This window comes from Nanorana parkeri, unplaced genomic scaffold (genome assembly GCF_000935625.1).
Source record: "Nanorana parkeri isolate BGI_ZX_2015 unplaced genomic scaffold, ASM93562v1 scaffold1589, whole genome shotgun sequence".
In the NCBI taxonomy this organism is placed as follows: domain Eukaryota; kingdom Metazoa; phylum Chordata; class Amphibia; order Anura; family Dicroglossidae; genus Nanorana; species Nanorana parkeri.
The window spans coordinates 53,354-77,922 of NW_017307857.1; the positions used below are offsets into that span (position 1 = coordinate 53,354).

At 42.7% G+C, this 24,569-nt stretch overlaps 1 protein-coding gene across 1 annotated transcript in view; it reads right to left on the bottom strand.

Annotated features, from left to right (window-relative positions):
* Positions 1-15,205: 15,205 nt before the first annotated feature.
* The window catches only part of LOC108798930 (pyruvate carboxylase, mitochondrial-like), a 73,944-nt gene continuing 64,580 nt past the window's right edge, over positions 15,206-24,569 (bottom strand). Inside the window, exon 5 of the mRNA XM_018570737.1 lies at positions 15,206-15,470. Coding sequence (XP_018426239.1) covers positions 15,222-15,470 — 249 coding nt within the window. The 3' untranslated portion in view covers positions 15,206-15,221. The remainder of the gene's footprint in view (positions 15,471-24,569) is intronic.

Consider the following 24,569-nt stretch of genomic DNA (forward strand, 5'->3'; position numbering starts at 1 on the left):
AAGAAGGAAATAAACTTTTGTCCCATAATAGGAAAGGAATTAAATGTATGTACACCAACGCTAGAAGTCTAGCAAATAAATTAGAACTTAGGCTACTCGAAGAGGACTTCGATATAGTGGGAATAGCGGAAACCTTCCTAGACAGCGCACATTATTGGGCTACTAATATAGAGGGGTACAACCTGTTCAGGAGGGACAGATGTGGGAGAAGGGGAGGGGGGGTTGCATTTACGTTAAAAATAATCTAAATATGCATATAAGGGCCGCTATCACGTCAAACAGTGGAGAAGACGTGGAAACCTTATGGCTGGAGCTCGATATGGCGGACACTAGCCGTAAACTTATTGTGGGTATTTGCCATAAACCTCCAAATATAGGGGAGGAGGGGGAAGCAAATCTACACTCCCAAATAGAAATAGCTGGGAGGGAGGGCAATATAGTCGTGATTGGCGACTTCAATTACCCTTACATCAATTGGGCTAATGGTACCTCAGAATCAACAAAGGCGGGCCGATTTCTGTACATGTTGCGAGACAACAGATGGTGGAGGTTCCAACTAGGAAAAATCCCATCCTAGATTTAATAATTACTAATAATGGGGAGTTAATTGAGGATATTGCAATTGGGGAGACACTGGGTAATAGTGATCAAAATGTGATTACTTTTAATATTGAATACAGGAAAGGAAAGATGGCTGGACGGACAAGAACACTAAATTTCAGAAGGGCCAACTTCCATAAGCTGTGCAACCTAGTGGGGGAAATAAATGGGAAAACTGATTTCACAACCTAAACTCAGACCAAATGTGGGACTGTTCCAGGAACACATTACATATTGCTATTTCAAAGAGTATACCTTTGGGTAACAAAAACAAAAGATCAAAGACTAAACCTATATGGCTAAATAAAACTGTAAAACTATATGTTAAGGCAAAGAGAATGGCATTTATAAAATATAAGATGAAAGGGACGGCATTGGCGTTCCTTAACTACAAAGAATGTAATAAAACATGCAAACTAGTTATCCGGGAAGCTAAAATAGAGTGCGAAAAGCATATCGCCACAGTTAGTACAAAAAAAACCCAATAAAGGACAAAAACGGGAAGTTAGTCACAAATGACAAGGAGAGGGCCGAGGCGCTTTACACTTTTTTCTCCTCAGTATACACTCAGGAAGGAAATGGGTTTGACGTATGTGATAAAACACATAGTTCAACCGAAAATATACCACAGTGGTTGGCGGAAACCGGGATACAACAAAGACTTAAAATGCTCAATGCAAATAAAGCAGTGGGACCAGATAACCTGCACCCTAAGGTACTTAAGGAACCAAGCCAGGTTATAACAAGACCATTAATACTAATTTTTAAGGAATCCTTAGTGACTGGTAGAGTACCATGTGATTGGCACTTGCAGACCATACAAATATAGGGAGGGTATTAGAAACGGATCGTGACAATATAACATTACAGGAGGACCTGGATAAAATAGGGGAGTGGGCAATAATATGGCAGATGAGGTTTAATGTAGATAAATGCAAAGTAATGCACTTTGGAAATAAAAATAAAAAAATGGGCTATACCATCATGGGTATGCCACTAGGGAAGTGAGAAATAGAAAACGATTTGGGGGTCATTGTAGACCACAAACTGAATGGTAGCTTGCAGTGCCAGGCTGCGGTAAACAAAGCTCGCAGGGTCTTGTCCTGTATTAACAAGGGAATGCATTGCAGAGACAAGTCTATAATTGTGCCACTTTATAGATCATTGGTTCGGCCACATCTGGAGTACGCGGTCCAGTTTTGGTCGCCGGTACTAAGAAGGGATGTCCTTGAACTGGAGAGAGTCCAGCGGAGGGCAACCAAACTAATTAGGTGAATGGAGGACCAGAGCTATGAGACAAGGCTACTGAACTTAAACATGTTCACGTTCGAAGTAAGGAGATTAAGGGTGGATATGATTTTCATGTACAAGATGTTCAATGGTGACAGCAACATTGGCAAATAACTCCATTACAAAGACTAGAGGCCACTACCTAAAATTGGTGGAGAAAAAATTCCAGCACAAGGGGCGAAGGGGGTTCTTCACAGTAAGAGCGGTTAGGGTCTGGAACTCACTGCCCCGGCAGTGATTTCAGCTAAGAGTGTAGAATTGTTCAAGAAACTTTTGGATGATTTCCTGAGGGACCGTAATATTCAGGGATACAAGTATTCCTAAGAATGAGTGGACCTATATGGGTTGGACTTGATGGACGTATGTCTTTATTCAACCCCAAATACTATGTAACTATATAACTATATGTCTCCCGAGCATGTGTGAGGGCCACCTAGGTTGTTTTGTTGTTTGGTCTGTTTGTGGCCAGCTGGTGAATACAGGCAAACAATTGGAGAAACTGAGTGGTTCTTTCCTTCTCACTCCTAGCCCCGTGCTTGAGGAGGACTCCCCTTATGCACCTCCAAGATAGATGTCAAGACAGAGAAAGGGTTAGGGTCACGTTAGAAGAGAAATAACTGCGCAACTCCCTATCAACATCTGCCTGTACTGTCCTGTTAGAGAGATTTTTTCAGCCTCCATGAAGCCCGTGAGATGTTCAATGGTGACAGCAACATTGGCAAATAACTCCATTACAAAGACTAGAGGCCACTACCTAAAATTGGTGGAGAAAAAATTCCAGCACAAGGGGCGAAGGGGGTTCTTCACAGTAAGAGCGGTTAGGGTCTGGAACTCACTGCCCCGGCAGTGATTTCAGCTAAGAGTGTAGAATTGTTCAAGAAACTTTTGGATGATTTCCTGAGGGACCGTAATATTCAGGGATACAAGTATTCCTAAGAATGAGTGGACCTATATGGGTTGGACTTGATGGACGTATGTCTTTATTCAACCCCAAATACTATGTAACTATATAACTATATGTCTCCCGAGCATGTGTGAGGGCCACCTAGGTTGTTTTGTTGTTTGGTCTGTTTGTGGCCAGCTGGTGAATACAGGCAAACAATTGGAGAAACTGAGTGGTTCTTTCCTTCTCACTCCTAGCCCCGTGCTTGAGGAGGACTCCCCTTATGCACCTCCAAGATAGATGTCAAGACAGAGAAAGGGTTAGGGTCACGTTAGAAGAGAAATAACTGCGCAACTCCCTATCAACATCTGCCTGTACTGTCCTGTTAGAGAGATTTTTTCAGCCTCCATGAAGCCCGTGGAGACCGAGAAGGCAAGACATCCATGTCAAAATGAATAGGAGTATGGTGAGACAATAGAATACAGTCTATTGAAGCCGAGCGAATGGCATATGAAGAAATAATCGAGGCGGGAATATGTTTGATGGACAGAAGGTGTAGTTTCTGACACTGAGGTGCAGGAACCACCAAGAATACACAAGACGTAGGGAATGAAGTTCCACCTTGATCTTCTTGAGGTAAGCATAGGGAATGAAGTTCCACCTTGATCTTCTTGAGGTAAGCATAGGGAATTAAGTTCCACCTTGATCTTCTTGAGGTAAGCATAGGAGAGACGGGATGTTCCTTGTGACACATCCAGTGTGGGATTAAAATCACCTGCCACAACTAGCACACCATCAGTAAAGTTTGGTAACAGGGGAACCGCTCTTCTAAGAAACAACAATTGGTCTGAATTGCCACTACCACTGCCTCCCTATTCCGACCCTACACTAACAAAAACCGACCCATTGGATCTTGTCTAATATCGATCAAAGACCATTGAACAGATTTGGCAATTAAGATACTGACGCCTTTTGATAGGGGAGAACTAGACTGGTACACCACTGGGAAATCACGATTAGGTATCTGTTGCTTAAAATGTGTTTCTTGGCGGTATAAACTATGCGAGTTGGACTTCTTCAGATCCAGGAGGAGCCTGGAACGTTTTTCAGGAATATTGAGGCCCCAAGAGGTACACCTAAGCAAGCTCTTAGAGATAAGGGTTGGGGCGAGGATCCATGGAGGTCCAAGAGGACCGGGAAACAAAACAAAAAAGGAGAAAAAGAAGTGGGTGGAGTACCAGCTAGTAAGAAGAGTAAGGAAAAAGAATAAAAGAAGAGAAAGAGGAAAGGGATAAGAATGGGAAATGTGAAAAGCCTGTTCTGAAGGAGAGACAACCAGTCAAACCTATCTATAGATTTCATGCCTACTCTGCAGGAAAAGGACACTTATGGGTCATAGGAGTGCTAATAAAAAACAAATAACAGGGATAGAGAGAGTTGTCCAGACCCAGCCAGGGCGGATAAATGGAACAACAATCCAAAAGCTGGCCCTAAGTGTACAGATAAAAAATACACAATACAAAATACATCCACCATTGTAGACAGGTACCAAGCCACCCCACGCGTCCTGGGTACAAGGCGCCCAATGCCGGAGCAAAAACCCCTATGGAAGGCCAAGCCGAGGAGGCCCTGCACACAGAACAAAGTACAGGGTACAAATGGGTAATAACATGGAGAATATCAAAACAATGGCGTGCCATCCTGTTTGTCTTGAATATCGCATGTTGGCTAGCAAACAATGTAAAGGGCTATCACAAGTAGGTGAGATCACACGTGTTCGCTGGTGGCGGGATCCTGAGCAGAAGAATCCCGGAAAAAAGATCCCTGACGAGCTCTGGGGCCCAAACAAGGTCAAAGGGCCCGGCATCGGGCAGTCAGCAGAAAAGTTCAGGAAGGACCCAAGCGACTGCCGCAGGATCCAAAAAGTCAAATAAAGCTGGGAGCTGGTCAGGTGCGTGTAGCTGGAAGGTACGATTCCTTCACATTACAATCAAATGGAACGGGTGAACCCACCGATATGTGGCGCAAGCCACATGAATTACATCGGGAGCAGGCCACAAGACAAGGTGCATATGAAGAGTAGGGTAGGACAGGTCCGGCATGAGCTAATTTCTGTCCCCATCAAAGTTGAGTGGTCCCTTGTTCCATGCCTGTCACAGAATCTCCTTCTTGATGTAATAAAACTGGACGCGATGTAGCTAGGGGTTCCAGTCGAAGAGGTGCGGGGACCTTGTGCCCTTCTGTGTTCCCGGTCAAACTCTAGCGCCACTAAACAGGTAATGGTTAAGAACAGTGAGCACTGTGGACCTTAACTCCGGGCCAGACGTTGCCTCCGAGATCCCCTTGAGACACAAGTTGTTTCTCTGGTTCCGGTTTTCGCTATCATCAACTTTGAGGTGAAGGGTGGCAAGTTGTGTCTGTGACTGCGTCTGTGCTGATTCTAAAGCAGCAATACGTTCCTGCAGAGAGGGGCGGTTTCTACCCCACCTACCCTGCCAGCTAGCAAGATTTGCAGTTTGACCTCCAAGAGCTCGTCGTAGCACTTCAACTATCTTAGTGACCATGTTATCTAAATTCCATATAATAGACAACTGTGGAAGGAAAGACCGCCAATCCTCCTTCCCATGCTGCAACAGGCCCGCTTCCGAGTGCACGAAGGACGGAAGAATCGTCACTATGAAGCATCGGGGTAAGTATCAGTGATCGTGGAGGACATAGATTATGGGAGTGTGCATCTGCAGATTGAGATATGCTTAGGCAGACACGTGGCCACGGATCTTGTCGGCGCCATGTTGGTAGAAGGCTGAATGGGTGAATAAGTCCATAAGATCTATCTGGCGGTGGCGAAGGTGACATGGGGCACAAAAACATGAACAAGTCGTGCAATAGTGCCGCCCCAGCCGACCCTGCACAGAGCTCCTAAAGAATACAGCCTCACGCAGCCATTATTAAGCCATGCCCCACCATATAGTTGTACTTTAATGTTGTCTTATGGCAGCATGATGGCTGAATCCTGCTCTGGTTAGGGGTGCAATGTTCATAATAAAGCACCAGGACTAAATAAACAGGCAAGAACAGGCATTGACAATGAACAGCCACCTACAAAGGTATGTGTGCACACAAGTAATACACACATATATACATACTGTGCCTAATTGATGGCATGCGAATGGGGTGTTCTGGGTGTGCCTGGGCACACCCTAATCACCACAACCGCAACACCAAAACCGCAACAGCAGGCACCGTGTTTTTTCCAGTGGAGAGATAACAAATGGGGTGTGGCCTCCCATCCAATGACCATCTGCTAAGCTCCCTGCTTCATTACTGCAACCATGCTGAAAGCGGTAAGGGACAGTTGAAGAGACAGGAATTTGGGATGCCTCAGTTCTGTGTAAATAATATATATACTATATATATATATATATATATATGTGTGTGTGTGTGTGTTTATTTTTCCTTTTGTGGTCACACCCTAATGCAACGGGCTGCACATGCCCATTTTTTTATTATTTCAGTTTTATTGGTTTTCAATATAGAGTGCACACAATACAATTATATATGCACCATTTATCAAAGTCTTAAAGTCAATAACACATTCTAAATGCAGGCTACCATACACAGAACTGCATTCAGAACCAAAAAAACATGGAAAGCATGCACAGTGAAAGGGACAAAAGGGACCAAACATCCACAAGGGAGGGGGAAGACAAAGACAATTCCTTGCTCCAGGTCCGTAATCACATATAGGTTACTTAACCTCCCTGGCGGTATGATTTTTAATTTTTTTCATGTCATTTTTCGGTCTATTTTTTTTCGAATGTTTTTTGTCTTTGTCTTTTTTTCCGTTTATGTTTATTTATTTTTTAAAATATCAAGCCGTTTCCGCCCCCCCTGCGATGCGTACGCTCGCAAGCGACGGAACCCGGAAGCCGGCATCGGCCACAAAACACAGCGCGGCTCGAGGGACAAGGTAAGTAAATGCTATGCAGCTTTCCCGAGTCTAGCTCGGGGTTACCGCTTATGGTATGGAAAAGTAACCCCGAGCTACACTCGGGAATACCGCCAGGGAGGTTAACCATTAAAAGTAATCCAGGTTAATTAAGGCTTTATAAAAATAGGAGTGGGCACAGATTTGTAGCTCAGTATGGTTTCAAATAGAGTGAAATCATGGGGTTTTGGCAGGGAACTCAGGAAATGGGACAGCTGGCAGTGTTTCCATGAGTCGTACCCCACCGAGTACGCAGGTCGTTTAGAGAGATTAAGGAAGTAAGAAACGTCGCCCAGTTTAGGGTTGGGGAAGTCCATCCATTTTGAAAAAAGATTTGTCCAATTTTCCTGGTGGGAAAAAAATCAGAGCCCTGCGAATGGCATCAGGATCGAGTTATGAGGCCAGTGGAATCTGCGGTGCAAACGGTCCCAATTGCGGAATGCTAAAGTAGGTAAAGGCAGGATGGTAGATGCAAAGGCCTCCATTTAGGGGGCAACCAGATCACATCAGACAGAAGGGCACCACAAGCCGCAGTCTCCAGAGCCACCCAACTCTTTCCCGAACAACCAAAGACCCAATCCAACACTCTCACCTTTTGGGCAGCTACATGGTAGGTCCAAAAATCGGGAAGGGCCAAGCAGCCAATCCGATGAATCCGGACTAGTAAGCCTCGAAATCCTAGGAGTACGGTGTGGCGAAACATAAGTGGAGATTATTCTAGTGAGTGTCTGGAGATTATTCTAGTGAGTGTCTGGAAGTAGGAACCAGGGAGGACTATGGGCAGCATATGGAACAAAAATAACACCTCGGGCAGAATCATAATTTTTACAGCATTTACCCTGCTGACCCAGGGGAGAGAGCGTAAGGAGAAGCCAGATTAGGGGGGACAAAATTGTAGTGGTAAAGATCCGTGAACCTGGGGGTCAAGTAGACTCAGAGGAAATGGAGTCTCCACTGGAAGGAAAAATGGGGAAGAAGGGCCTGGCGGACCCCCTCCGGTATAGTCAAATTAAGGATCTCGGCTTTTCCCATATTAATTCTGAAGTAGGAAAGGGAGCCATATACTTTTAGTGCTGTCAAGATTTGGGATAGAGAGATCAGCGGGTTTCTCATGTAGAACATGATGTCATCCGTGTATGCCACTAATTTAAATTTGCCGCGGTGTAGGGATACCCTGAATGTCAGGATTTTGCTTGATGCCAAAATAGGGGCTCGAGCGAAAGGGCGAATAGTAAGGTGGATAGGGGCAGCCCTGTCTGGCCCCTTTATACAGTGTAAGTGGGGGATAAAGATCCATTTATACAAATTTTATCTGTAGGGTTGGCGTAGAGTGCCGAGCTCCACTCCATCATCCGGGAACCCAGACCCAGGTCCCACGCCACCCTATCAAATGCTTTTTCTGCATCGGTGGATTAACGAATGTGTATTAACGAAATTGACTTGAGAGCATTATCCCGGGCTTCCCTACCTGGAATAAATACCACCTGGTCTAGGTGAATCCATGACGGTAAGAGTGGATAGAGCCTATACGCCAAGATCTTAGCGTAAAGTTTTGTGTCCACATTAAGGAACGTGCAACATGAGGGATCTTTCTCTGGCTTAGCAATGACTGTAATGTTGGCCAATAACGACTCAGTACGCAGGGGGGCATTCGTGGAGATAGCGTTAGCATAAGAGCTAAAATATGGGGCCAATATGTCCTGGAAGCGTCTATAATAGAGTAGCGTAAAGCCATCTGGGCCCTGGCTTTTGCCCAATGGGGTGGTTCTAAGAACCTGCTTAAATTCAGTTTCAGTGATGTCAACCTCCAGGGCAGAGAGGGTCGATTCAGGTACCTTAGGAAGGCGGGCATGTTGCAAGTATGATTTAATTCTATCCAGTTTGGATGCCTTAGCCCCAGGGTCATCCAGTTTGTTCACCCGATAGAGGTCCTGATAGTAGTCTCGGAATACATCCGCAAAGGCCGATGTGGTTTTGGCTTTAATTTTGGAGATGAAAGTGGCATATTGTTTGGCTCTCAACGCCCTCGCTAGGAACCTACCAGGTTTACTCGGGGTAGTTTGTAGTATTTTCGCAAGACTACATTGAAGGCTCGTGTGGTATTCTGTTCCAGCAAGAGTCGCATTTGGTCACGCCTAGCCATAAGCTCCCTAAGGACCTTCGGATCGGGAAGACCTTTGTGGGATGCTTCTAATTGCTGGATCGCCACAAGGAGCTTTGTCATAGCCGCCATCTGTTCCCTCTTGCGCCTGGTCCCAACAGCCACTAACTGGCCATGAAGGACAGCCTTATGGGCTTCCCATGTGCATGCCGGGGACACCTCGGGGGAGACGTTTTCATTAAAATAAGAAACTATTAACCGTGATAGGTCAGCAACGATTAACTGGTCGTGTAGCAAGGAGTCATTTAGTTTCCAGTTGTATGTCCCCAAGGAGTCCAGAGACATAGAAATCACAACTGGAGCGTGATCGGAAATCGTTACTAGAAGGATCACCGCAGACTGCAGTTGTTCCAGGAGGGTATGATCCAACAGGATCATATCAATCCTTGAATAGGTAGTGTGGATGGAGGAAAAGTGAGTATAGTCTGGGTCCCCCGGGTGGAGGAGTCGCCATGTGTCCACAAGCTGGGACCTGTGAATGGGAGGACAGGTTTCAAATTTTCCCAGAGGAGGAGTCTAGGGAAGGGTCTAGGCATAGATTCAGGGCCCCTGCTAGAAAAAGGTTTACCCTTCTGAAAGTCCTCAGTTTTACCCAAAACACGCCTGAAGAAAGACACTTGATGAGTGTTGGGGGAATATACATTAGCCAACGTGAACTCCGCTCCTTGATTGGAAACATGCAGGAGAAGAAACCGTCCCTCCGTGTCATTCAAACGAGTATGTAGCTGTACAGAGAGTGCCCGGTGGAAGCCAATGGCGACTCCCTTGGCTTGTTTAATGATGGGCCTTAATCAGTGTCAGGGAGGTATAGGAAAGATAGGTTTCCTGAAGGAAAACCACATCTGCCTCATATCTGTTAATTTCGGAGAGCACCTGAAACCGTTTACGTGGGGAGTTTAAACCTTGCACATTATATGAAAGGGCCTTCAGCATCGCCATTGGTCAATCGTGGGGGAGAGCCCTCCCCAGCATATACCAGACCTGAGCAAGACAAAGAAACAAGGAACACAGACAAAGGGCACACACATAAGAGGGGTGGGGGGAACAAAAAGACACACACCAGGGGAAGGACAGAGGAATCTGCCCATCTCTAAGTGCTGAAATTCCAGCAGGAAATGGCTTTCCGAGGAGCCAGAAACTCCCGGGGAAGGCATGGCCTAATGGGGGTGGAGGGTCACACACAGCAGACCCTGGAAAAGGAGTCAGCATGAAGTGCAGCAAAGGGCTTCACATGGGGGTGTGTGAAACCTCCCCCCATCCCCTAGTGCATACAAATTACATTCGTAAATCAGAACTAAAACTTAGGACGTTCAAAAGTAAAACCAGAGCACAGTGCTCAAACACATTTCCAACAGGTTATGAACAACTTTGCCTTGGTGCCCGCAATAGGTGGGAAAGAGGGGCACCAAACAAGGTCTTAAACTGACCAGCAGTGTAAAGCAGGTGGTCTCTTAGCGTTGGGGATGGTGACTGTCATCTCACTTCCCTGGAGTGGAATGGGGGGAAGATCTGCATCTGGATCCGCGTTGAGGTTTCGGTTCCGCGGGGTGCCAGTGAGGAGATGGGGTAAAGCTGGAGGCTAGTCAACCCATTCAGGGAGCTCCGGCAGTGATCTCCAACTTGGAGCAAAAATGCGGTCCGAACACAATGCTGCAAGCACTATTTTGTTCGGACTGGAGCGGAGGCATAATGTGTCTTCCCATGCGGCCGATCGCATTGCAACCGGAGGGTGTGGCTACAGTGCAAATCACTTCATCGGACCACCACGCCCCCTCCTGTCCCACAACATAGTGAGTGGGCTGCAATGCGATGCAGTGCATTCTGGCCAGAACGCTCTGAATCTGGTGTGAACGAGGCCTAAAGGTTCTAACATTCCCCACTCTATTGTGTAACACTCTATTGTATATTGCAGTCAGTGTTAATTAACCTTCTTTTTCAGTTCTATATGACACGAGTTACCAGGACAGGGTGGTTGGGAGTATAATCTCCCAAAATGGAACACAGGCAGCACTGAAAACAGTCTGTATTTTCTAGTCAGTTTGTATTCTGTCCAGAAAGTTCTATGTCAACTATTGGCTAAAATCTGGCTCTGGCTTTTGAATGGCAAACCACAGTTGATACATTTATATCACTGCCAATTTCCAGGAATACTGTTTCACAAAATGATATGGCATTAGGTGTATGAATTTGTCATGGCGGCAGTTTATACTGTTCATACAGAAATAATTTACAAGCTTTTCTATAAGGAGATCAGTAAAAAAAAGGGCATTACACAATATATCTGCATTTCTGAAAAGTGATTAACTTCACTGCAAAAAAAAGAACACTAAACTTAAAATATGTAATTAATTGATTTTATTTTATGTTTAATTGACATACACTAAAATAAGTAATAATAACAAGATGTCCAAAGGCAAAAATGAATGTATACAGGAAAGACACTGCACTGACAAAGGAAAACAGTTAAACTATCCAGTTAATAGTGTAAACAAAGTACAAAATACTGGTACATCATTTTATAGCATGGCAAAGTTAATGGTCCAAAGATAGCAATGCTCCCCAGTGTTGCTCGACATAATAAGAAATCAGTACTTGCTTCTCGATTAGTTTTGCAACTTATTGAACACCAAAAATTAGCTGAGAAGAACTATTTTATTTTTCTACATTTATTAGGGCCTGTATCCTTAGCAAGACAACAGTGCTCAGTGCCTTTAAGCAAAAATCAAATCACTAAGGAATGGAGAGGAGAGAATGGAAAATGTTGACTAAATAAGCGCAGCAGCACATCTAACAGTATGTACAGCATGTTCAGTTTTTGTCCTAATTTTCCAGTATAGATTTTCACCCACTGTAAGTTACTGTAGTATCGAAGTCCAGCCCCAACGTACATGGATTTGTGCAAAAAGAAATATATGCAAGTGTGATTTTATAAAAAGGCATTCAATGAATAAGAAGTGCTCAGTGCTTTCTGTAAAAATATTTATGGAATATGTTTTTCTTTTTAGGATCCTGAAAATATAGTTCATGTATACTACATTACCAATTCCCTTTCTGTGGTAAGATGTCAATGTAAAGGCTTCAGATAAACTATAGTCAATGAATTTTATTATTTGCCTAGCAGTAGTTTTGCATCAGACACATTTTTTACCCTGCTGAGTTCAAACAAAGTTCACTGCACCTCAAACATTAATAAAAGGTTAGACCAGTTTACAGTGTTGTGTTATGTAGTGCCCACAGGCTTTTCATAAATGTCTATTTATGAATCTCTCAGTTACACCTTAAATGCAATTAGCAATGATTCCGACATCCAGGCCCATAAAATCATTATTTTAATTAAACACGGCAATAAAATGTGGAAAAGATTCAAGTACAGATACTTGAGTCGATCTGTCATATTTACAATCCAGATCCCTAGTGTATTTTCAAAACATATTTAACTACAGCAATTAAAAGAAACATGAGTAAAATAATTGTAATTAAGTCAAAGCTGTGCCAAGTATGTCAACATGAGTTCCAATGTTCCAAATAACAAAAGACCTCCAAGCCAAAGTGCTACATGTAAATAGATGTATTTAAGTAAAGTTAACAGAACCCTAACTCTCATACTTAGCACGCGCTAGGCAAGGGAAGACAGCTGTTGTCCACAGCAGGCATTGTCCACAGCATATTAGGCTACATTCACAAAGCTTTGACACAAGGACAAGTATCTTTATTATAGCCATGTAACAGTAATTGTCAAATCGTATGTGACTCAACTGAAATTACTTTTTTGAAAACCTTTATCCTGGTGTGTTAGCTTTGGGAACTGATCCTTTTGTGTTGCTAAGTGAAAGCGAAAAAAATGTACTGATAAAAAGGCTTGCAGAGAGCATTTCAAAGCTTCTAACAGCTTACAGCCTATATAAATAATTAATGAGGTGAAAAGAGTTAGGTAGTAGAAATCCCAAAATAAGCAGAGCTCAAAGAATCATGGAATAGGCAGCTGACAACCCTAAAGGCCTAGAATGCACCCACACTGCACAGTCGCTGCCCTAAATGAAGTACATAACTACATTTCTGTAAGGAAGAAAAATGAGGCCATGTTAGTTAATATCCTTTTTCTTTCAGCAGAAGTATACTTAAACCCATGCTTAGGTTTATTTACTGTACATGTGTCCTTTTACCTAACTTTTCTGACACAGACAGCAAACATTAAAGGAGAACTATGAGGTGAGTGCTTTTCACTCACCTCATAGTTCTAGCCGACATGTGACAATGAGACTGTCACAGGTCGGCTCAGTAGATCGGGAGGTGAGGGAACAGTTACCGGCGTTCGCTCACCTCTCGATCCTGTCACAGCTCTCTGCCGTGACAGGGGAGGGGCTGGATTCCCCCCTCCTCGCTCCGATCCGCCAGCGCTGACTGGCGGAACGGACGGGGGAGGGGGCGGGTACAGCTGGCTCTGTCTCTAGATAGACACGCAGCTGGGCGGATCCTGGCACAATTGTCAGGATCCGCTTCAGCTGCGGCGTCTCAGTATACCGCGAGCAGCAGCTCGCGGTATACTGCGGCGTCTCAGTATACCGCAAGCTGTAGCCTAGGGTGACGGGAGGACGCTAGTTTGTGTCCTCCCGTTACCCTAAGGAGAACTATGGAGAAAAGACTTAACCCCATAGTTCTCCTTTAAGTAATAGGGACATTAAAATATGACGGCATATCTAGAGGGCACCTTGATACTACTTCAAAGTTGCTCTACAGATGTTATGAATCTCGTAGGAATCTGTGATTATGTTAGCAGTCATCTTGATACTAACATAATGCAATCAGGGAAGAGAACAACTGCTTTCTGCAAATAAACTACTAATTCTAGTGCAGAGTATGGAGTGATGTAACCCTCTTGACAATGAAAGGAATAACTTTCTTTTACCATTTAACTTTTTTATACCTAAATTAAAATAGTCACTTCAGCCTATTTATTAAAGCAAAGTACAGTAACCTATAGCAGCGGGTCAGAAACCATCTTTCATTATTACAACTTCTTCCAACTAATGAAGTTTAGTCTGATTAGTTGCTATGGGTTATTGCACTTTGTAGATTTTCACTGATTTTGAACACATGTATATGGAAGTATGTATTTTTTACTATTATTTTTGTGCATAATGTTTTTAGATAAAAATATATATCTGTATAGTATTCATCAGTGTTTCAGATGTTAAAAGTAGGTATTATGCTAGCAAAGTGCAAATATATATTGCACCGTTTACATTCTGGTATTAAAAAATGTTTTAATTCTTAAGTGACAATAGCAACAAGAACCTTGAAACAGGCCACTGCAACTCACCCTTGATATATTGTGCATGCAATACCAGAGAGGACAGTTTAAAGGAATACAATCCCAAGAACTTGAGGCACCATTCAGCATCTAGAGGAGACTATGCTTGCACACAAAATAAGCAAATAGAAAACAAATTATATTGGTAAAGTAACTGAGCCTGTGCTAATGTATATGTCCAAAAGGAAACAGCAGACCCAATACTCCATTTTCAATCAAGCAAAACAGAAACGGAAAGCTCTTTTCATATAAGTAAACTATGATTTTCAATATGAGCAACATTGAAGATGTGCATTTTTTCATGTCACTTTGTAGGAGATCAATTTAGTTAAACTGGTAAATACTATACAGAATAATATATAATAATATTTTTTTGATGAAATGAGACCAAATATCATAGAAACAGTGCTCCTAGTTTCACAACAAATAGTAGACCAAATAGTAAATGAAAGGTAGAGGTAGTATACCAATATGGGGAGAACATGTACACCACACTGTATAAAAATTCTGCTGTCTAATCACAGTACAAATACTAGCAGCTGCATAGACTACACATTTACTAGAAGATGAGTTTGTGCCATTTAAATTGGTATTAATTGAGCTACTGAGATTGTGGTACATTTGTAGTTATATACTGCTAAATTATATTATAGGTTTTTACTACAGTTACTGAACAACCTTTAATTAAAACATTTCCATTTGCAATAAATCTTAACAAGGTACAATTGAGATTTGGCTTTAAAGGTATTTTTCAAACTATGCATTAGGAAATATTGTTTTGCTGTTATAAATAGCAGTTTAGTTCAGAGTCCTAATTGTATCCCAATCAAAAAACTTTTTGTGATAATGCACAACACCTATCATACTGATGATGTTCAGACAATCTAACTGCAGACCCTCATTTAGCATAGACGAAAGCAAAAAGCAAGAAAAATGTTAAGACCGCCCAACCTATTTCTAGTAGGATAATTAATTCTACTTTTTCATATTATTCAATTTCTAAGAGAAGATCTTCTCCTTCCAGGTGCATGTCAGCTTTAATGTAGATTTTCTTCACTGTTCCTGAGATTGGTGAGTTGACCAATGTTTCCATCTTCATTGCACTAAGAACACACAAAGGCTGACCTTTTTTAATTGTTTCCCCCTCTTTAACCTTGATATCAATCACTTTTCCTGGCATAGGAGCTCCAATCTGTCCTTTTACATCTTTAAGGGCTTTAGGGTGGAAATGCATCTCCTGTGAAGAGATAGAAATCAACATTATGTAACAACATAAAAAACTATAGCCTAAATACCCACGGACTACATTTAACAGAAATGTTGTAAAAGTTGCCACAGACAGGAGATGGTGGTGAAAAAAAAAATCAATTTGCTTAACAATTGTCATTTTGAACAATCATGGCATAAGCAATGACATCTTTATCAGCCATGCATGTATATTTATGCACTAAGCATCCATAATCATTTATTTAACCATCTGGCCTTAACCAGATCAAGCAACTTTATCTCATATCTAGAGGGCACCTTGATACTACTTATCCAAATTGACATAATACAAGAGAAAACGCATTTCATGTTTTAAATTGCAATTAAGATGCAGGATTAGTTATGTACACTTAGGAAACAAAGAATGTATTGACAATAGAAAGTAGGCGTGTCATTTTCTAGTGCATTTTGGAACACAATACAAGTGATTAATTGCCACAGGCATCACATACTTTGATCTCCTTCAATTTTATTTTTATTTTTACCAATGGCTGTTTGTCTAATGACTTCTTAACAATGTGGAAAATCAGGCTGCAGCAGTTATTCCTGTAGATACATGTCCTGTATGTACAGTATGCTAGTTGTTGCTTGCTAAATCATCCTTTCACCACATTTCTGCATATAAGCATTACATAACTTAAGAATAACTTAATAAATAGATATTAGTATTATAATTAGTAAAAATATCTTTTTTATACAGCGGTCATGTGACACTTAGTTGTAGGAGGGGGATGATGAGTGTGACCAGGATGTAAAATTAAAAATAAATGTGATATCTGGTGGATCCAAGGAGTACATTTTTTCTAGAGGTGCACCAAAATGAAAATTTTCAAACGAAAATAAAAGAATTTCAGGCCGAAACTGAAAAAAAGATTTCTAATCTTTTTACATTTTTTAAAATATGTTATTTTTTATAAACTTTTTAAAGTGTTATATTGTATTTATATTTATTAAATATTTTTATTTTGTAACTTTAACTGATCCTTGATATTTCCCTTTAAAAAAAAAAAAAAAAAGAGATTAGGACATCACACAATCCAATCTCTTGTTCTGCATCCCGTTATAAATGAACACTAATCCTCTATACTGAGTGTTCCTGTTCATTCATACACAATTATGAATGGAACAGTAAGTGATGCACTTCCTATTCATTCATAACTGGTACATATTATGTTCAGTTATTTACAACAGTCAGTGATCATTGATCGAGTTTCTTGATTGATTGAGTTTCTCTCCTACCTGCTGGACGCTACTCTGTGTCAGAAGGGAAACAGCGCAAACACAGCGGGGAGGGGAGAAACTAGGCATGCACTGCAACTTCATATAAAAGATGGTACTTTCAGCATTTTGCCAAAAGTGCCATTTTCGGCTGATAAGTTTGGGCGGCCGAAATTTTGTGCATCCCTAATTTTTTCTTTTTGTTCTATGTGTTATGGAAATTCGCTTGGTTCAACGCACAAATCCATGCCGCACTAAACTGCTCCAAAGTATGTAAAACACAAAGAATTTTCCCCCCGTGCTTAAAAGCACAGTTGTATTATGCTCTTTTGTGCAAGGACTGAAAGGACCTCTTTAGAGTCATGTAGAGTCAGGAGCTTGCTTGCTTCTTCCATGCTAAGAGACCCAGCACAGGTATGTGTTTATTGTTTTATAGCTGCCCAACAGGAAGTGATGTCAGACAGCAAGTGGTCTCACGCAGCAAAACAGGAAGTGATGTCAACAACCAGCAAACGATTTCAACAACCAGCAAACCAGGAAGTGATGTTAACAACCAACATCACTTCCTCAATACATAGCCAGTCAACAAAACACATGTAGACAATAATCTATTACCACCGGAGTGAACTTTATTCAGCACAGCTCAGTGAGCAATGCCCAATAACGTTACTATGATTCTAATGCGCGCTTATTTACAGGGACAACATCATATTATCTCCAGAGGTTGATCAGGCGCACTAGAGACAACAAACACACGTTCCTTTCATCATATACTGCGTTCAAAACAAATGCATCCACGCAAGCCAATAAATCCATGCATTGCACGGGGGGCCCCAGCCGGCATCCATACATTCGCCAAGAAGACACTGCTCCGCTGCGCATAAGATATCTACTCCAATGGTCTACTCTTAGTGGGGATTTAAACCGGGTCACGCTCCAATTGGACGTGACGCAGCAAACCCTGACACTGAGAGACATAATTAAAAAATATTACAATACACTAAAAACACATCCTAATAAAATTTCCACAACATATGGGACCTGCATACATCACAACAGCAGTGCCAATTGGTGCTCTTGCAGTCACGTGGGGACCACTGTCACTCACTATGCTGGCCCTGCCCAAGCAGGTCAAAAGTGTCAGGTGGGGCAGCTTCCGGAGGAGAATATAGGAAGTAAACAGCTTCACCCAGGGGAAGAACTGGGGATGCACAGTGAAGATGGTATTGCAGAAGATGGAAGACCAGATGAAATAGCATTGAGACTCTGAACCGTGAAGGAAGGACACATACCAGGTTCAAATAGGTATTTACCAAATAAGATTACAGTAATGCAAAAAATATTAAGCACACAACAACAGCTAATAATTTAAGCCAATTACCTCTAACAATGTTTGGGGTTTTATATTTTCACTTATTAAAAATACCTGTGATTTTTAGTGACTGGAGATTTACAACTTTTAGGACTGAAACCATAGTACTTCAAACTCAAAATAAAGGAGTCTAGCTATTAAAATGAAGGATTTTGTTTATTTAGGCAGTGGTTGTCACAGGCCTGATACATGAATTACAGGCATAGATTGGTACTGAACTATTATAAACTCAAATTATATTGTTTCATGGCACTACATGGTGCCATAGGAGCATGGCTGTAATGCTGGCAACAGGGAGGATGCTGGGCAGTACACTGTAATATATAGCCTATGCTTTTAAAGTTTTGTAAGGGCCCATTTACACCAGGGTGATCAGTTGCAGTGCATTTAATGCATTATAGTAATTTATGTTAAAGTGACACTAAATTCAGAAATCAAATTTAAAAAAGCACTTCTATTATATAAATTATCAATGAATGTGTATCTTAATTTCTCATTGTTCAGCTCTAAAATCCCATTTTACTTTTCTTCCACCACAACTTCCTGCCAGAAGGTGGCTACTTTTCTTCTCCATCGTCCCTATGTGTGCTGAAAAGTAGTCACCCTCTGTGCTCGCTCCTGTGAGAGACTACAATTAGAATCATGAATCTCTCTCAAGTCTCCTCTTTAGACTCCACCCACAAGTCCTCCCCTCTAGGCTCTGAGTTCTGATCACTGCAATAATATGACCAGATGTGGGATTGTTTTAAAAACACACTACATACTGCTACTTCAAAGTGTATACCATTAGGGAGCAAAAGCAAACGATCAAAGACTAAACCAATATGGTTTAATAAAACTGTAAAACAACACGTCAAGGACAAATTCGTTATATCCACAACAAATCTGTCCTCTGATTTCCCTCCTCCTGGCTTACACAAGATGGTGTGTGTGTGTATGTATGTGTAGGGTTGGGTAAGCTGAATGTCTTGTCATGAATATTATGTCAGCTGTCAACAGACTGAAGACCATCCTCTGCAGTTGATGGATAAAGCATTTTATGGATAAAACATTTTTCCTTTGCACTGACAGCAGAGTATTTCTCTCTGAAACATTGCATTGCATTTTCTGGCTAAACTGATAGCTCACAGAGACTGGATGAGAGACTCTATTGGTTACTGCTGTAGGAAGCCCAGCCCTGACAACAAAGGCAAGGAAGGACTTGATTGGATAGCAGCCAGGAGAGCTGTGATTGGCTGCCAGGCCGTTTTTTGGCTCCAGGGACACCATGAGGAAGGCAGACTGAGGAGAGAGAGGAAAACACAGGGAGAGGGACACAGACTGGTATGTTGCAGCCAGACATGGGAAAGTGTCCCTTGTGCTTGTCTTCTGTGCACTGCCAGCATCTGTGATTCTGTCTATGATTCTTCTAAAAGGAGGAGCAGGCTTGAGAGGGGAGTTTGCAGTGTGTTATTCTACCCTTTTTGCCTGATCGCTGAAGATGTGCTAACAGTGCAGTGACATCTAGAGACGGATTTCGGTACTGCAGCAATCATCATCCTGTTTGGAGGATTCTGTGGCCTGTGTTGCTCCCATCGCCATCCAGTCGGCTGAGACAGCGATCAAGCTACCAATTGCTGGAAGGAAGATATATCAAGTGCATCTAATGATGAGAGATCTTCTGCCATTTTTGTGTGAGTTGATCTTGCTTATTCCTGCAAGATTCTATTTACTGCCAATACAGCTCTATCTGAAGGTGGATCACCACATCTGTTTATCTTTGTTACCCTGTGACACTTTGTGAAGATACCCCTTTCCAGCCTGTGGATTACCAATGTTGGTTCACAAAAGGCTGAGAACTCAACCACAGAATTTAAAGGGCCCCAACGCTGGCAGACTCTGTGTGTGTGAATACTCACCTGCTGCTTGTGCAGTGTGGCCAGTCAGAGCATTTTCTCAGGGGGGGGTAATTGCCCAGTTCCCCCTCCCCCGAGAAAATAGTCTCTCCCTCCGCCACTCTGACTGGCCGCACCGCACAAGCAGCAGGTGAAGAGGTCCCACGACGTCACTTGTATCCGCCCCGATGCCGGCTCCACGGCACACAGCCGCAGAATTTAAAGTATGTCCTGTGCCTCAGTCTTGTCGGCTACCGAGGCACACCGCTCTCCATCCTGAAGAAGAAAAAAAAATTGCTACTTACCTCACCGCTCTCCATCCTGAGTTCCATGCTGGAAGGCTGCATTCTTCATTACTTTGGAGCACACTGACATGCTGATCTCTCCAGCACCCTTGTGTGTGGAATTAGAAGTCTGCTAACTGCAAGTATACCTTTAAGTTGGCAAAGTTAACCCTTCACTGACATTGCTGGGATTGTTATTAATTTGTAAATGGTAAAAGTACTGTTGCTATTGGAGTTTGATTTAAAGGTCTAATGTTAGTCTTAGGCCTGGTTAACACCTGCACATTCTGAGGACGAGTGGCGAAGTGCGTGATCTAGAGCTGCAACAACTATTCGATGTAGTCGATTAAAATCGACGATGGACAAAGTTGTCAACGTTTTCCATCGTCAATTTTTCAGCTATCAATTACATTGCCTGTTCGCCGCTCCACGCCACACCCCACGCCGCACACAGAGGACATGCCTCTGCTCCTCTCCTCCCTGTGAGCTTCCTGACTCGCCGCTGCCCGCCGACAGTGAAGGGCCCACGATTCAAAGTAAGTCACTCAGCAACGACATTCTAAACCTTTTTAATGTTTCCTGTTTAAATAAAAAAAAGCAGCACACTGCAGAATACCAGCAGCTGTAGAGGAACAACAAATCCCAGCAATAATACATTAAACAGCCTGCATAATGTATTATTGCTGGGATTTGCTGTTCCTCTATAACTGGTCATTGGTATTCTGCATTGCGCCGTATAATCATTATACAGCAATGCAGAATAACACCATCTATAGAGCACTACAAATCCCAGCAATAATAATTTATACAACGCAATGCAGAATATCACCAGCTATAGAGCACTACAAATCCCAGCAATAATACATTATATACAGCGCATATGTATTGCGCCGCTGTATACTGTACTATATTGCACAGCACACTTTTTTTTTTACTTCCACCGCTCCAAGCTTGCTCCTGTGATTGACTACAATCTCAGTACAAACTAGTAAGTCCATCACTGGAGCCTTTTAAAAAAAATCTGATTAATCGAACATAATAATTGGCTAACTAATCGATTTGAAAATAATCGTTAGCTGCAGCCCTAGCGTGATCGGCATGTGTCTGTGGAAACGCGCCAAGAGGCACTTGCTGAACCTTTGATTTCTAAATGCACCCCAAATGCGGACAGCAAGTCGTGAGATTTTCTGCTGCGTTTCCATGCATGCAAAAGCAGCAGAAAAATGCATCCCGCGCATCGCACAAAATAGTGGAAGAGCCATTTGCTGTGTTTGCCACGCAGATATCTTTGTAATATCCCCTTCGCACACGGTACCGATGTACCCCAAAATCCAGCGGGTGCTGGAGCAACTGGTGGATGGCACCACAATGTATGATCTAGAAGATATATTCTCCACACACCATTCTGCTTTGGACTGTCCTATTTATTTGTATTACTTTAGCATGACATGTGAATGCAAATGTGTATTCCTTTAGCATTAACATGCCATGCTAGAGGAATACAAATAAAAAGGACATTCCGAAGCAGAATGGTGTGTGGAGAACATATCTTCTAGATGCCACGCAGATATGACCATTGAAATCAATGGAGCAGCACGGCAAATGCAAATGCACGTTCGCAGGACATGCAGGTGTGAAACAGGCCTTATTCTTTACTCATAATTAGCTTTGGAGGGCCAATCAGGAAGCCGGGCTCTTTGTCCCTTAGGTCTGCCACTGGGTGCACTGTAGTCAGGAAAATTAGGCGGCCGCTTCAGCCCATGCTGGGGCCTTGCGACTGCCTAATTTGTGCTTTATAGCTGGTGGTATTCTGCATTGCTGTATAATGTATTGTTGAGATTTATAGTCCTCTATACAGTGGCAGAACTACCAGGGTCACATAGTTGCAGCTGCAACTGGGCCCTAGCATTGTGTCACTTGGTGGGCCCAGACAGGAGGAAGGGAGCCCTGGTAACCGGCGACATCGCAGGTTCCCGGGCCCCCTACCTTAAAGTGATATTAAAGTATAATTTTTCCCCCTCCCCCAATGTTAGTGTAGGGACTTGGTATAAATGATGCCTCTTAATCCGATCTTCTTCTTTCCTGTAGTTGTCAGCTGTCCCTCCAGCGCTGATGCGGGTTTCTGATCCAGCACTGACTCCTCTGTCCTCCTCTCCTCTGCTGTCCCACGGAGTCTGTGTGGGTGCACGCTGCTCCATATATTTACCTTGTGTCTCTTCTCGTCTCCAGGCCGAACATCTGAACTGCGCATGCGCCCGGCCTAAGATCTTTTGCAGCCGCCTGAGAAATTTTCAGATGTCGGACGGGAGCGGAGACACAGGTAAGTATTAACCCTTTGCAAAAGTTTTTTTTTAATCGTTTTGCATATATCTACTGCTTGCTAGCAGTAGATATATGCAAAAAAAGTGTAAGTTATATAAACCTTTAAGTCTGTGGCACTCCATCCTTCACACTGTGTACATACATGTTGCTGTATCACAAAGCTCTACAGCAACAAAACATAGTAATGTGCAATGTGGATGACAGACCCAATTTAATGACAGTGATGTGCCACATGTTGGCAGAGATTCCATTGCAGCACACAAAATGTCAGGATGTATAGAAAAAAAGACAAACAACTGCAATGGCATTTATTATTACAATAAAGCAACACCTTTATTTTCTGGTAGTGCCCCTCCAGACATTAGACTCTGGATCCGCCCCTGCCCGCTAAATTATGCTGCCACTCCAGGATTCGAATCCTGTATACACCAACCGCTGCGAGCTGATGGCATCGTAACCTGGTGGTTGCGGTATTCAGGATTGTGGGCGGCGTTGGACATGTTGCAACCATCGGGCGCCAATGCCATGCGCTATTAAATCAGCTCCCGGCGGTTGCAACATGTAATCCTACGCCGCCCACAAGACAGGGCCATAGTGCGCTGCTGCTTTGTGAAGGTCCTACCCAACTCAGATTCCCAATTCCACATGAACGGAGGACAAAAACAAAGCCGCGGCGGAAGACAAAAGCTTATACAGCAGCGACAGAGAGGGCCTAGCGGGTTCGCCCACGTGACATATCGATTCAAATTCGTAAGGCGTTGCAATAACTCTTGCACCCCTGGAACGGACCTGATATGTGCCCTCAAAGAGTCAAGCAGCATAGGGACCCCTTCAATAATGGCATTGTAAACTTTCAGGAAGTGGCGGGCAAGAAGGGACTCAAAATGGCGGTAATATACTAAATTGAACCCGTCAGGCCCGGTTACCTTCCCAGTCTTCACTTGTTTGAGACTAGAGCCAATTCCTAAGTCTAACATATAAGAAAAAAAGAGGAAGACTTATCCAGAAACCTAAACCCTATATCAATTAACCCTTTCCTCATGAATGAGGTTTTATCAAGTGGCAATACTCAACAACCCCTAACTAAACATACAATACAAAAAGAAGACTCGGTACTGATCTAAAGGAAATCAGACCAAAGTAGTTATAAAAGGTCGCAGTATCCACTTTTACTTAAAAAACTCAGATTTCACAGAAAATCTAATATTGAGCTGATCGGTACCTTGCAAGAAAAGGTTCGAATATTCCAACTACACAGACGAAATTGTTAATCCCTTACACTTCGGCAATCTAGAGTCGAGACATCTTGAATGATCCAGTACACGTGGATACTCCGCTTTAAAGTTGGAAAATCACAAATGTGAGTACTCGAATATCCAGTTTTGGACTGTCCCTGAAGATCTATTACTGTGAATTCCACATTGTCTGTTGAAACTCACTGGATTGGCCCTCAGACGGGATTCTCAATGTAGTGCTAATCTTCAAGTCTATTAATTAGACTGGACTAAAAAATGGTGACTAATCTATAACCAAACTATCCAGTACACCTCTAATGAGGAATATACAAACATGTTGTTTATTGGATAACATCAAGGGACTCAATTATGGATCTGTGAACATCAGACTGTCAAAACGCTTATAGAGTTCAGATCCTTTTTTCCACACTTCTTAGTCCCCTGAGAACCTGCGTTATTAAATGTCCTGTATATCTGGAGAAGTGGATTACTCAGTTTCACATTACTGATGCGATTGATTCTCTGTTTCAAAGTGTACCTTAAGGGCTTGTTCACACCAAGCGCGGAGCAGATCCGGACCAGAGCAGGTGCAGACCGGATCAAAACTGCGTCCAATGTATTCCTATGGTATTTTGACCTCCAGTTCACATCGCAGCGTGCAGATCCAGACCAGATCCAGACCGGATGAAAAAAATGCGGCATGCCCTATTTTACCTGCTCTGGATCTGGTCTGGAACGCATCAAAAACGCATGCAAGTGCCTGAA